The sequence below is a fragment of the Brachyistius frenatus genome, unplaced genomic scaffold (assembly GCF_029030835.1).
Source record: "Brachyistius frenatus isolate BFR_SWC_R1_liver_20210118 unplaced genomic scaffold, ASM2903083v1 Contig_2, whole genome shotgun sequence".
Classification (NCBI taxonomy): domain Eukaryota; kingdom Metazoa; phylum Chordata; class Actinopteri; family Embiotocidae; genus Brachyistius; species Brachyistius frenatus.
Window position 1 is genome coordinate 7,519,407 of NW_027210601.1, and position 14,886 is coordinate 7,534,292.

The following is a 14,886-nucleotide window of genomic DNA, read 5'->3' on the forward strand; positions in this document are numbered from 1 at the left end:
GACTAATACTGAGCTCATTTAGGATTCATCCGATTCTTATTTGTCACTACCATGCCATCAACCTGAATAGTGTGTATACTGATATTATTCTTCAACTTTCTACTTCACAGTTTCGAGCAAGGCAGCTCAATTCTGGGCCCCCGGACTAAGTTTGGTCGACACCTTCTTTGACATTTAACAAGCTTGTGCTCATTCTCCTCGTGTTGCTTATGTCCCTCATATTTAAGTGTTGTAAAATCCTAACCGTAATGACAATGAACTATACATTTTGTGCAGGTAAAAAGTACGTAATAGGAGTTTTACAGCAATGTACAGCAGAGCACTGTTAAATGTCTCTATTACATTACATTGGCCTACGTCTTATCTACAAAGAATTATGGTATTCTCTCTCTCTCTCTCTCTCTCTCTCTCTCTCTCTCTCTCTCTCTCTCTCTCTCTGTCTCTCTCTCTCTCGCTCGCTCTCGCTCTCATGCTCATGTGCAGTTAGTGAGTCCTACATCACTGACTTTGCCAGTCAAAGAAATCGAGGCAGTGGCACACTGGCAGCCGTTCAACCATTTTTGACTATAATTTTTTATAAAATTAACTATTAAACTAGTATGCAGATTAAAGTTTAAATTATTATGAAATTTTGTTTTAGATTTAGAATTTTAAATTTTCTGTAAAATGTTACACATAACATAAACATTTTGACCCTTGGCCCTCAGTCCAGATTAATTTTTGGCCCCTAATAGGAAAGAATTCGGGAACCTCTGGTTATTAATAGTATACTATCTATCAATGACTGTATATCTGTCAATAACTTCCCTGATGCAGCATGATAAGTTATAGTCATTTGAGTTAGGGATGGGCATTTTAAGCGATAATACAATTTGATATTCACTGGGAACTATTCAAATATTATTCAAAGCAGGATGTCAATTAGTTTGAACAGCATCTCATTTTGGCTTTGTCCTTTTTTTTTAAGGAGTTTCAAAGAGAATTTTTAAATGTTTCTCCGGTTTGTACCATAGCATTTAATCTCACAGGGTCACGCACGTTTGTTTTTTTCTTTCTTGTTGCTTAATGGCAGTTGGCAAAAAGCTATTATTTACATTACTGCCACTTTGTGGCTGTAGTAACGTACTACTACCAGACGCTGGTAAAAACAAAGGAAAATATAGTCGCATAAATTATTAGATTTTATATTATTTAATGACTTCAAAAATCATGACCCATCCCTAATTTGTATCAGAGCTTCATATCTGATGAATGCCTGTTTACATGTGGTCACCTCAAAGAATATTAACACTCGTGTTTGGTAACCTCCTGCGAAACTCAATATTTTGAAATGTTACTTAGTAAAAGGTAGGTTGATCATTACAACTGGAATGGTTGGTTAATAATCAACTGAGACTATCACACGAGTGTTGTGACAACAAATATGATTGTTTTCTGAATATTGATGCAAAGAAATAGGGAACACGCGCGCGCACACACACACACACACACACACAGCAAGAGAACTGGAAATAAGAAGTTTGTCTAAAGGCAGAAACTATTTGCCAGTCTAGACTGTGTCCGTCAGGCTTATAAACTGTACAGTAATAAAAAAAAAAACTATTTATTAAAAGTCTTGAGGTCTGTCAGAAAGTCACAAGTATTCAGAATCTCAGACAAACTATTCGTATCCAGCCTTCAAGGCACAAAACTTGTGAGTGAAAGATTCAAGCTTGCTCTTTTAAAATATAGTAATCAGCACACACTCACATAAATGCTCAAATCCAGCCACTCTCCTTCTCAGACATTTTATACTAAAAGACACAAAGAGACATGAGTGAGTCCGGCTCTCTAAATAGTGCTCATACTCACTGCTCCTCAGGAGACGATGTGGGAGAAGAAGTGTTTTGCACAGAAAATCTTTGCACAGAAAGTTAAACCTTCAAATGAGCAAAGACAAAATATAAGCCTATTACAGAGTTTTTTCATGTTTTATCCAATGCATTTAAATTAGTTCAAGACAAAGCTAGAGCTAATTTCTATCAAGCAGCAATTGCAACTGAAAATGTTGGTAAATATGAGCGTTTCTCTACTGACAGCTAGACTTTGGCCTCAAGGAAACTGGTTCTAATTTCTCATTTTGTATATTCTAATATGTGTCTGGGTGTTTAATTTTGTAAATTTTGTGGAAATAGGAATATCCACAATTACACAAATGTTAGGGGCATGTTTGTTTGATTGACAGCAGTCTCAGCAACATCAGCTGTGGTGGTTAGCACGACTTCACTTCCGCCACGACTCCTACCCTTGATATAGATTTTGATTTTATGGTTTCGACAGCTGACAGCATGACAGCAAATGTTCTGTGAACTCAAACTTCCCTTCAGAAATTCCCTTTAAGAAGCCAGTGGGTGAGATAACAGACCAAACATGTTTTTATTAGTACTCCACTCAATGTGGAAACACTCAGCCATGTCAGTGACTGCTTATCTTGCACATGATATGTCTTCTGGTATATGAAAACCATCAAATGAACAAAATAACAAGGCTAAAAACTAGATTTTCACCAGAGAGTCTTTAAAAGAAGATGTTACTTTCCCTTTTGCAAAAGCCTCAGTGAGCCTTCTACTGTAGTATATTTAAGGCCCAGGAGCAGCCAGAGAGGATAATCAGGACAAAAGACATGTTGCACAGCTGGGGAGTATGTATAAAGTCTCTATTTACTGCATGTTGAATGATTCTGCACAGAATTAACTTTTTTTAGTTTTCCTTCCTGTGACAAAACCAGTTTTATGCACGCACACCACCCAAGCCCTCCAGTATTTATATTATAAGTATTTGCACTGACACATGTGATGTGTGCATGAACCCTCTCCTGTACGTATATTAGGACTAAACAGCTCTGTGGTCAGGGACAGCCACTAAAACACACAGCCAAAGGTTACTGGTATAATGTGAGAGGTGGTGGTTTACCGCTGAGGACATGGGTATTCCATTATTCCCAACATCTTTTGCATCTCCATGGCAACTGCACCAACACACACACACACACACACACACTCTCACAGACACACATAATAGTCTATAAAGAGCATAAAAGGAGGTGAGTATAACTCAGTTTACTTGTGAGCTCTCTGTACTTGACTGCACTGCTGAATCTTACCATTTTGATTTCCAACCAATTAGGCAGCTACAGTGCAGAGGCCAAATGAGACATGTTACTATTATCTAACAGCTTACCTTTTTATAGACCCACATGGTGCAGTTACTGACAGTTGAAATGCATGAGAAATTATTACAGTCGTGGTGGAAAATAACTGGAACAAATCAGGGGATGTGTTGGGTGAAATGGCTCGGGTGAAGGGAAAGGATGGTGAACATGAAGGCACATCAGCAGACAAACACACACACACACACACACACACACACACACACACACACACCTTGGTCACAACAGTAGCCTCGGTGCCTTTTTCTTTCTCATCGACCAGAGCTATTGATGTACTGAATGTTGGAAGGCTGAGTCAATAAACAAGAGGAAAAGCTTTTTGAGGAGAGAGTGACTGAAAGGAAGACTGTATCCACATGCAGTCCATCTTTCTGTGCATTTGTGTGTGTGTGTGTGTGTGTGTGTGTGTGTGTGTGTGTGTGTGTGTGTGTGTGTGTGTGTGTGTGTGTGTGTGTGTGTGTGTGTGTGTGTGTGTGTGTGTGTGTGTGTGTGTGTGTGTGTGTGTGTGTGTGTGTGTTGTGTGCATGCATTTATCTACTCGCACATTTCTTTTTCCTCTCTAAAGTGACTTTGTCCATGCACATGCATCTCTTTCCCTCTGCTCACATCTCCTGTCCTCTTCCCAGACTCACAGAGCTGACTCGTTAATGTTTAATGCTCACTCAGGAAGCAGACACACTCAGTGAGGCTCGCAGGCCCACACACACACACACACACACACACACACACACACACACACACACACACGCGCGCGCGCACGCACACACACACACACACACACACACACACACACACACACACACACACACACACACACACACCCCTCCTACATCCCCCTAGCGACGCCATCCTCATTACCAGCCTGAGATTTGACCTTTCACCCCTCGACCAGATGGCTGATGTTTTCATTCTAGAGGGAGAAGAACTGAACCAGGAGTGGCTCCACATTGCACATCGTCACAAGAAAAGAGGGAGGACAAGCGTGTTGGACAATGATGGGGGTGTTTGTCTATCGACAGGGGAAACAGACTTATTGCTGAATCAGGCAGAGCTGCCGTACCTTTATATTCTTTGGGAGAAATTCAGGGATACAATGAGGCCAAACTTACATTATAGCATGGAATCATACTCATGAAAGAAAACTGTTCACCAGTGTAGTAGATTTTCTACCTTTTACATATGTAAAAAAAAAAAAAAAACGCTTTTATGATGAAATTTGGGCTTGAATCGTGCTTGGATCTGGACTACACTGCCAGTGTAAAAGCACCCTTTTGCTCCCTCGTTTTCTTTTACTGGCCTAAAGACTTTTCTGACTCCAAAAACAGTGACAATGTCCAGATCAGGCTGCAGGTCTTTGCACTTTACACATCAAAAGATTCCACAAATCGCACAGTCCAGACGAGAGGCTGGCATTCTCACAAGACTAAAAGTAAGCAGGCGGCGACGGTTGAGAGGTGTCATTGTTTGTGTGTGTGTGTGCGTGTGAAAAAGATGGAGACAATGAGTAAAAGCAGGCCTGTGTATGTGCCTGACCGCATGTTCGTGTGTAGTTACTGGTATGACAATGGCACCCTCAGGTGGCGGCATGTTCACCACCTGAGGGTACATGTTTGTATCTTTGTGTGTGTGTGTGTGTGTGTGTGTGTGTGTGTGTGTGTGTGTGTGTGTGTGTGTGTGTGTGTGTGTGTGTGTGTGTGTGTGTGTGTGTGTGTGTGTGTGTGTGTGTGTGTGTGTGTGTGTGTGTGTGAGTATCATGACACATTAAGTTATATGTAAAATATCAAGAACAGTGTCTCAATGAGCACCTGATGCCTACACCAGGAATGGCTCCCAACTTGACAAGTAAACAGCAAAAAAAAACAACCATGAGCACAAGAGGAAATAATGAAAGAAAATAAGAATAAAAATAAGCAACATTTAAGAATAAAACACACATAAAACTCACTAATATTCAGTCAAAGAATCATAAAGTCATCACTAGACATCAGTGGCTACTGGCAAGCTGGAGGCTGTACACATATTAATGAAAAATGTCTTTTAGAAGTACAGTTTACACTGAAGTACCAAGCCTGAGGGCCTTTGATTCCTTTGACAAGGTATTTCAAAACAGGGGAGACTTGATAGCAAAAGCTTTTAGGTCTAAAGGCAGTCAGGGGACACTTGTCTAAGGGCTTCATTAATGGGACATAAGTTCTTAATCGTGAGTCTGTTTCAAGGTCTGTTTCAGATGTAGTGAGTAGAGTTTTGAAGGGAGGATAATTTAGGGGTGATGTGTTCTGGCTTTCTTCAACTTGGTCCGATCCCTATTTTGGTGCTGATCTACTCCAGCTCAGAAATATCAGCAATAGATGCATTTACAATAGTGGAACAAGATAAAAGTGTTAAAACTTAAACTTCCTCCTTGATGAAAAAGGATTTCAAATTTACATATATTTCTAACTTGAGCATCAAGTATGAGGTATTAGTCAAATAGCACTTCAAGGAACGAAAATCAGGTAATAAAATATAGGCGACACATACAGCAGCAGCTGGGCACTGGCTGGGAGGAAAGCCCGATTTACACAATAACAGCTGGTAAAATAGGGAACATCGACACTGTTATTTACTCGCAAAGAAGGCGGTGAACTGATAGCCGGCATACACAAACATCATACAACAGCAGCTCTGCTCTGACTGTTATGAAAGCCAGATTTACAAAACACCTCCACGATAAGAGCACCCACTGAGACAGAGTTAGTAAGATCATCAAACTCACAGGTAATAATGGCCCACTGTACGGCAGCATCCTATGCATGATTTACTTACTTATTTTATATTCTGTTTAATTTATTTGTCATACTTTTCTGCCATTCATCCTTACAGACTGATCACAGACCAGTTTCTGTCTCTTTTTTTTTTTTTTTAGGGGGGGCAGATCATCTTTTGGGGTCCTTTTTAGCAGGTCAACAGTAAAGTGTATTCCACAGAGAAGTGGAAAACAATATCTGAAAGCCAAGAGCCAGCAGATTCATTTGAGATGCAGCTCAGCACTGTGTCAAGTGATTTTGCCCCCGTTACTGACAAGCGAGCCTGACCTGGTTGACACCAGTGGATGTTTCTGGTTTCATATCAGTCTTTTTCAGGCGAGCTTTAAAACTGAGCAGCTCCAGAGACAGGCATGTTGACTGAGGGGGTTAAATGGTATTTAATGACTTGCAAACACCTTAAATTGCAGTTGTGTATAACATATAGAAATAAACGTGCCTTATCTTGTTGCCGGTGTTTTCAATCGTGTCCTTGTTGCGCACCTATTTCCCTCCTCTCCTCCAGCTTGATAAACGTTAGCTCCATGGCTGCTTGTCTATCATCATGTGTTCTGCTGGTTGTGTTGTTAGTGGCTGATTCTGATCTGCTTGGTTTTTACTCTTTTTATTGGCTTTACAATGAAATGCGAACTTTGCATCTGCATCTATTTTGGTCGGCTGTCAAACGGCAACCATAGGTGACGCCACTCATTATTATCTCCACTGTTGTCTGTGTCTTGTTCCGCATTTTGGCCGTTGCCAACTTAAGTGTTTTCTTTTTTAAACCGGAAGTAACCATATTTGGATGAGCTGGGGTTTAGCTGGGTGGATTTGACTGGGAAACTGAGGGCACAAAGCCTGCACGCCTAAAGCGGAAACCTGACTGCACTCCAGGCCTGTCAATCAAAGCCAGACACGCCTCCAAATATGGCACTCTTGAGGCTAACTAATCAATTCATTATGGCATTATTTTCAGATGGACCGCAAGGACACTTATCAGAAGGAGTGAATTCAGTGAATGAATGAATATTTTGAAGTGCATTTTTTTTTTTTAACTTTAAATTCACATTGAATGAAAATCCCATTTCTGGCAGACTGAAAGTTTGGAACCCACGATCCATTATTATCCAAATCAAAATAGCCTACATTAGAATATGAACATAACCAGAAAAAAATGAAGCAAAACCTTTTATTTATTTTTTATATAGTTTTACACATACAGGTTTCTAGCATCCGCCAGGGGGTGCTGCAGTACCCTGTGCACCACAGGGGGGACCCCATATATTGAGACCGAGTGCTCAAGACAGTTTCACAAAATGCTGTGTTTGGTCCTCTCTGTCAAGAGTAACATTAAGGCCCAGTAGTACAAGAATGGAGTGGTGACCAGCATCAAATATACAAGTATTTCTTTTTCTTTTTATCTAGGGCTGCAGATATGTGGTCAGCACTACTTAGCCAACTTGCTCCCGCATCAAAGGTGAAAGCCTTCCAGAGAGCTTCTGCCAAAAGCCCTGCAAGTGTTCACTTCACCGTCTCTCTTTCTACCACAGACTCTCATCATTCTTTACCTGGTTTCCCTCCTCCTCTTTCTCTCTGTCTTATACACAGAAACACTGTATGCATACTTGTGTGCTGCAGGGGAGAAAGCCAGAGTGATGGAGAGATTAATTTTCCATTTTGTATCTTGTACTGTGTCTGCGTTTCATTTTGTCCGCTGAGTCGAGGACACGGATGGAGAGTCTTATGGTGTGTCATGACTCCGTGTGATCTGAAAGAAAGGCTGCAGTTCTGCTTATGTAAAAGCCCAACCGAGACGTCTGTTCAGTATGACCTAAATTCTGAGATCTCTGTGTGTGTGTGTGTGTGTGTGTGTGTGTGTGTGTGTGTGTGTGTGTGTGTGTGTGTGTGTGTGTGTGTGTGTGTGTGTGTGTGTGTGTGTGTGTGTGTGTGTGTGTGTGTGTGTGTGTGTGTGTGTGTGTGTGTCCTCCTTTCTCTTTAATCAGCGAGCGAGTGGAGCCGAACCACGCAGACGGTTGAGTCAGGGGCCTTTCTGCTGGTCTGTCTGGCTTTAGGCTGGCACTCCTGCCGACTACCTCCTCTAACCAGCTCCGGATGTTTTTTAGTCTCTGCACAGAGGATGGATTACTGCAAGTATCTTTTTATCTCACTTTAATCATCTCCTCTCACATTACCACCGGAGGACCACCTAAATTCAGATGTATTTAGCTGGATTAAAACCACACACTGCTATGAGTTCTGAGTATGAAGTGACTGTGACTGCCATTTGAATGCAAAGATCACCAAGCCGTCCTTTGTTCCTTCCCATCTTCCTTTTCCTCATTCTTTCACTCCTTTGTTTTCTATCTTTACGCTTGAATTTGTTTCATTTTCTTACCTTTTTTTTTTGCCCTCCTTCTCTGTTTTTCTTTATCTTCCCATGTTGTTTTTTTCCTCATTTATTGCAATTTATTGCATCACAGTGATGTCAAAACGTTGTTCTATTATTCATTCTCTTCCTCATATATGTATCCACTGATACTTCAAAACAAATGAAAAGTGGGAACATTCATATGATACACATGGAAAGATTTAAACAGTAAACCAATCTTTACATCATGATGTTTGTTTGTTTTCTCAGGTACACAGCTAAATGTATATAAACAGATCATATGTTCAGGTTCCTCAGCAGATGTCTGTCCAAAAATCTGTAATTTTGCCTCTACATGAAATGAATAAATCGCCCTTCTCATATCTCTCCTGTCTCTAAGTTGCTGGCCCTGTCTCATCTCAGATCTCTTGGTCTTGAGCGGCTCTCCCATATGTTTTCTCTCTGTTATATAAATTTCTGTCTTTTCAGACTGGAGAGTAAAGCCACTGTGCAACTGATTCACCGTCTGTGTTTTTTAATGACATTCCTCATTTTAAGAGGTTCTTTTTTGCAAAAGAGAAAAACGTCAATTGGGGTGTGTGCATATTATAAAGTCAAATTCAATGTGTTTAGTGTATCTCATACGTGATCAGAAGTATTTAAGTTGAAAGTAAAAAATTAAACATGCTTTGTAATCGTTGTGGTCAGCGCTCCCTGTGTCTGACAAAGCCCTTCTGCATCGCCTCCTTCAGGAGTGCTCGCTGTTCGTGTCTTATGTGAGTATGTGCTGGTCTCTGCTGGTCATATGTGGAATTACTGCATGAGAGAATCAAAAGTGGAGGATTCATTTCACAAAATTATCCTTAAACTTAAAAGACGTTCACACTGTTACTATGGATCCACACTGTTGGAGGTACAGTACAGACATCCTCATATATTGTTGTTGTTTGTTTGTTGTTTGTTTGTTTGTTTAAATCTTTGCACTATTGTTTAGTTAGTTTAATCTAATATTATTCTATTTTTATTGTATATACTGTGCATTTTTATATTTGATATTTTTTACTCTTTTATTTTTCACACACACACACACACACACACACACACACACACACACACACACACACACACACACACACACACACACACACACACACACACACACACACACACACACACACACATTTCTTTACCTGTATCTATAAATGCTGCTGTAGCGGAAAAAAAAAGTCCCCTTGCGGGATTAATAAAGTATCTATCTATCTATCTATCTATCTATCTATCTATCTATCTATCTATCTATCTATCTATCTATCTATCTATCTATCTATCTATCTATCTATCTATCTATCTATCTATCTATCTATCTATCTATCTATCTATCTATCTATCTATCTATCTATCTATCTATCTATCTATCTATCTATACATGTGTTAAATCCTGGCTGGAAGAAGACATTTACGTATGAGGTGTGTTTGATGGATATAATATCGATGTAAAATCTGTGTATATATTTTGTAAGTATGCACTCATCACCTTGTCCTTTCTATTCCTCTCTATCCACCATTTTTTTCTTCTGTACAAACTTTAAAGCAGAAATGCATTTAAAATGCCATAAACATTATGAAGTTCCTCATGTATACCACAGCCCCTTCTTTAAAAAAAAAAAAATCACTTTCCTCAGCCTTTTCTGCTGACACTGCTCTCTGACTCTGATGATCACACTCGTAGTTGCAACCTCTGAATGAATTCTAAATATTAAACCATATATTTTTGCTAAATCAAGAAGTACTTCTATAAACATTTATTGCTAACAATAAACATTTATTGCTAACAGAAGTACTTCTTGATGGTACAAACTGTTCTACTGTCTTTAAAGGTGCTATATGATGCTCCATTCAGTTTTGAAATGCATAGTTTGTTCTGTTGGAAAACAAAAGTGATGCTTTATAAGGCCCCTCATAAAATATTAGCATCTATGGACGTTGTTTTCCCCCCAGTCTCAGTGAGAACCTCTGAATCCTTCGAATGAAAGATGGCTGCTAAAAGAAATTGAAACATGTTTTTAACAAGTCTTAGTTATAGCCTCCTTTTCATTCTTCCTCCCCCCATCTCTTTTTAAAAAAAGAGCTGCAACCCACAATCCACTGCTTCAAATTTCATCTGAACTTTGACAGTTTTTGAGGAAACGCAGGATTAAATCTTGCAAACCCCTACTTGTATATTACTTTATTTAGAAAATTACAAATAATGACTTTAGCTAAAAAAAAAGAAAATACATATGTTCACAGTGAGATACTTTCCTAGCATAATAAATTATTGATAAACTATTTTGTGGCAATCTACAGCTGTAAAAAGCTGAGGCAGGATGTATGCAATATCACATATTGGCCTTTAGTGGGCGCAATAAGATTCACTACCAATTTTCTCCAAATTAGCATGCACCCTGGACCATAGATTACATGCAGAATATCTTAACATTTACCTCACAATATTAAATTAATTGCCTTTTTTTTTTTCTTTTTTTCATTTTTTACCTTTATTATTTCATAAATGTCCAAAAGGAGGAGCCTCATATGTTGTAGAATTAGGATTTGGTCAACCTTTTACAAACAATATGTAAGGCTATCTCAACTGGTCTTATAGGAGATGTTAAAACAAAATAACAATATAACTCAATTGAGTTGAAGTGACTTTTTCACAAAACAATGAGGTATAATCCGGTTGATTAAAATGGCAAAAACATGGATAAACTACGTAAGGACATAAAGCAGTTTATTGTCGTTGTAAAACAAATACAATGAAATTGAGTTGGCAACTCATCAGATCAGCAGCAAGAACAAGGTAAAAGATGTATAAAAAAACAAAAAACAACTAAGATAAAACAAGACATCACTAAGATAAAACGAGACATTAATAAATATATAAAAGATAAAACACAGACATCAGCAGCTCTAAAGTAAAACTAGAACTATGACACTAACTAACACTGCATACAATCACTTAATGAACACTTTGTAGTGCATTGCCTCAGTCAGTCTAGCATGTAACCTGGGTTTGTGTTGAGTTTGTTTGTAACCAGTCAACACATTCCTGCAGTGAGTAAACCAGCAGCAGTTTCAGCTACTGGGGGGGGGGGCATTCAACCAGCAGCTGTTGTACACAGGCGGCTTCAGGGGCCCAGGAATGTTGTGAAGCAGGACAGCAGCCAAGGATACCCATTAACCTCACTGATGATGAGCATCACTCATCAGCTGGTTCTTACACTGTGACCAACATTCACAGTGTAAGAACTGAAGGGCTGAAGGAAACTGATGGTCAAAACAGTGACAGGATACCTGCTGCACTTTGTAGGTCTCTGAAGTAAGAAGTACAGTTGCATCTTGGCCACCGTAGCTGGTTACAGATCAGTTGTGACCTTAAGAGCTGCATCAGAAACATCAATCATGGTAATGACACTTAATAGCGTTATCAATTACATTTCAGTTCCATTAGACTCTCTATATTATTAAAGACAGATTAAAAGTGCAAGAATCTAATACATGTCTGTGTGCACACCCACCTGGAAAGTGTTTGATAAATTGAGTTGAAAACAATAGATACTAATTTATATTAATAACTAGCTGTTACATTCACATTATACAGATCATTTTATACACAGCAGGCCATGACTGTTCATTAAGGAGTACAAACGAGTATTGAGTACGTAGGTATGACATGCTGTTCGCAATCAGACGTGGCGAGATGAGAATTAGGACCATATTTCACTGCCATCCCTCACAGAGTTAAAGTCAGTATGTTGTTCACTCTCTATCTCAAATTTCATTTCATTCATGGTGAAAAATATGTGTACCAACACAAATGCACCACACAACATGAGATGCTATTAGATTGCTATCTCTGATGGTCGTGCACAGATTTTGGTTCAATGCTCTATCAAAATTAACTGTAAATAATATTTATGTGGGGATTGGTGCAATAGCATATTTAAATCTTAATTGGCACCACCTTTCATTATAATCAACTATCTGTTCTGTAACTGGAGGCTTTGAATACGTTGAGAAATGCGTCCTCTGGAGGTCCCTGCGTAGTGCTGCCTTCAAAGCTTCCTGGAATAACAGTGCTATTAGGAAAGTTTCACAAATAAAAGAAATAAGGAGATGGGTAGGACTGCAGCAATTTAAATTTCGGTAATTTGTGATTTCCAGGGACTTGGAAATTTCTATTTTCTTTTCTATCTTGTGCTTCACATTCATCACTGTCATTCAAGTTATTATTGCCTACATGTTTTAAATATTTGATTTATTTAGTACTAAATATGTTTTAATTTGAAAATTGAACAATGAAATGGTACTGGTATTGTATTTAACTGCGATAACTAGCCTATTTGTAGTCAAATAACAAGTCAATAAGAGTAGGCTTAATAAAATAGCCAATATGTTTAGTCTTCTTTTGCATTATTTCCGATAAGCATAGTAGATAGACCTAAGACCCTGAAATATGATATATTGATTAGAGCTGCAACAATTAGTTGATTAGTCAAAAGAAAATTAATCGTCAACAATTATGTTTTGAGTATCATTCATTTTGATCATCGAAAGAAAATGGTGAAAAAATATGCCATGTGGTAATATATCTAATTCCTTTTTCTTTTCTTTTTTCTGGTTCATTAGGGTTAGGGTTCTCTGGGATAATAAAGTGAATATCTTTTGGTTGTGGACTACACAACAATACATTTTAGGCTGCACTTAGGACTTTGGAAAACACTGACCGACATTATTCGCCATTATCTGACATTTGAAGACCAAACAATCAATCCAATAACCAACAAAATAATCCACAGATTAATCGATGATGAAAATAATCCTTATGTAGCAGTGTTATCAGTGGTAGTTTCATTCACATTGTATTGGCGACAGCTGGGCTACTACGAGGTCCTGCCTGATGACAGTAAGAATTACGAGCCGTACATGAATGCATCGTAGGATCCCTTCTTTTTTTTTTTTTTTAGGAGGGCTGATGTCATTTCAAAACTTAACTCACACTCCCAAGTCAACGCGGCGACTTGCTCACCTCTACTTCTCCCGTGAAGTCCTCCCTCATGTCTGTTTGATCACATTTTCAAAAAGTCCAGGAGGTGAAATAAATGAAAGAAAAACCCGAATTTCTCTGCTAGAGGCGAAGCAGGAGGATTTTTAGACCAGAAACCCCCGGGACTAGAGCCCCTCTTTCTGCGGGCAAAGGCGGCTGAACTTTTTTTTTTTTTTTTTTTTTTTTTTTTTAAACTGCAACTGCACAAAAAATGAATCGGAGTTTTAATAAATCGCAGCCTCTGCGAAATGTGGATTGTAACGCGGTGGAAGTGAAAAGCAAGGTGAGTGTTGAACTGTGGGGATTTTTTAAAAAGCGCTAAATGGGGATTTGAGGTGGAAAATAAATGTTCACATGGTCGTCCCGTAACGGAGCCGGAGTCGGTCGGACCAACTGTCTACAGCATATTTCGCTCTTTTCAGCGACACAACGTTGATCTAGATCGTAAATTAAACATATCGGGTTCGGGAGGTTTCTGTAATTTGCAGAGATTATTTTCCCCTGATTTCCAACCGTGCATTATTGTGCTGATTTGGCTCTTTCTCTGTCACGAAGCTGTTGGGTGGAGGAGTGCGGGGAATCTGGTTTGACATTGTTTTCGAGCAACTCCGCTTTTTAATACGTCTTGTAACAATAAGCTTTCACGGGGTAAATCGGATGTTTTTTTCGCCACACTAAATTACATTCAGCGCTGGTTTTTGTGCTACATAGTTTCAGCCCACTCATTGTTTTGGATAGTTTGGCTCAAGAGTAATGGCTGCGTAAATTAAGTTCACCATCAAGTAAAGATGACCACAGTCATCTGCCCATTCTAATGTTATGCAATGGAGACCACTAATTCATAAGACATTCCACTATAAAGCATCAGTTAATTCAAATATGCTCCATCTATCAGCGAATCAAACGCAGGAGATCCACGAGTTTCGAGATACTTTTCTATTAGCTTACTCTACTGAAGAAGAGTTGTTTTTTTTTTTTTTTTTTATCTTTGCTTGTTTAATACACAACTGTTTACGTGGCCAAAGTAAAAATCAAAACAGATAAACCACCAAATAAAGGGGTGGCACTCACCCAAGGACCCACAAGAGGATATTTACTTAACAATGCTTAAATCGTACAATTATGTTATTGGGATTTTTATTTGCTGAGTATTGTCAAAATATATATTTCTATATATACTGCAGTTGGTTACTTTTTTTAACTGCAAATTATTTCCCAAAAAGGAAAACTTATTTTTTATCAAACAAAATAAGGTTTTTAGGCTGTTCATCTCACATCATTCATTTCTATTGCAGCAAAATGTTATTGTCAAGCTGACACACTGACCAACTTTCTCATTAATACCTTTGTGTTGATTCAATTTTGCCCTGCAAAGTATCCCAATACTATTCTGTATAACTGTTTCCGCTACCAAATACCATTAGTTAATTTATAATTG

At 38.7% G+C, this 14,886-nt stretch overlaps 2 protein-coding genes across 2 annotated transcripts in view; both read left to right on the forward strand.

Moving 5' to 3' along the window:
• LOC138620366 (nuclear transport factor 2-like) overlaps nucleotides 1-14,886 on the forward strand; it is a 396,989-nt gene that overhangs the window by 338,844 nt on the left and 43,259 nt on the right. The gene's annotated exons all lie outside the window — the stretch shown is intronic.
• pard6gb (par-6 family cell polarity regulator gamma b) overlaps nucleotides 13,415-14,886 on the forward strand; it is a 33,610-nt gene continuing 32,138 nt past the window's right edge. The window contains exon 1 of the mRNA XM_069697410.1: nucleotides 13,415-13,731. Within this exon, the coding sequence (XP_069553511.1) occupies nucleotides 13,660-13,731 (72 nt within the window). The 5' untranslated portion in view covers nucleotides 13,415-13,659. The remainder of the gene's footprint in view (nucleotides 13,732-14,886) is intronic.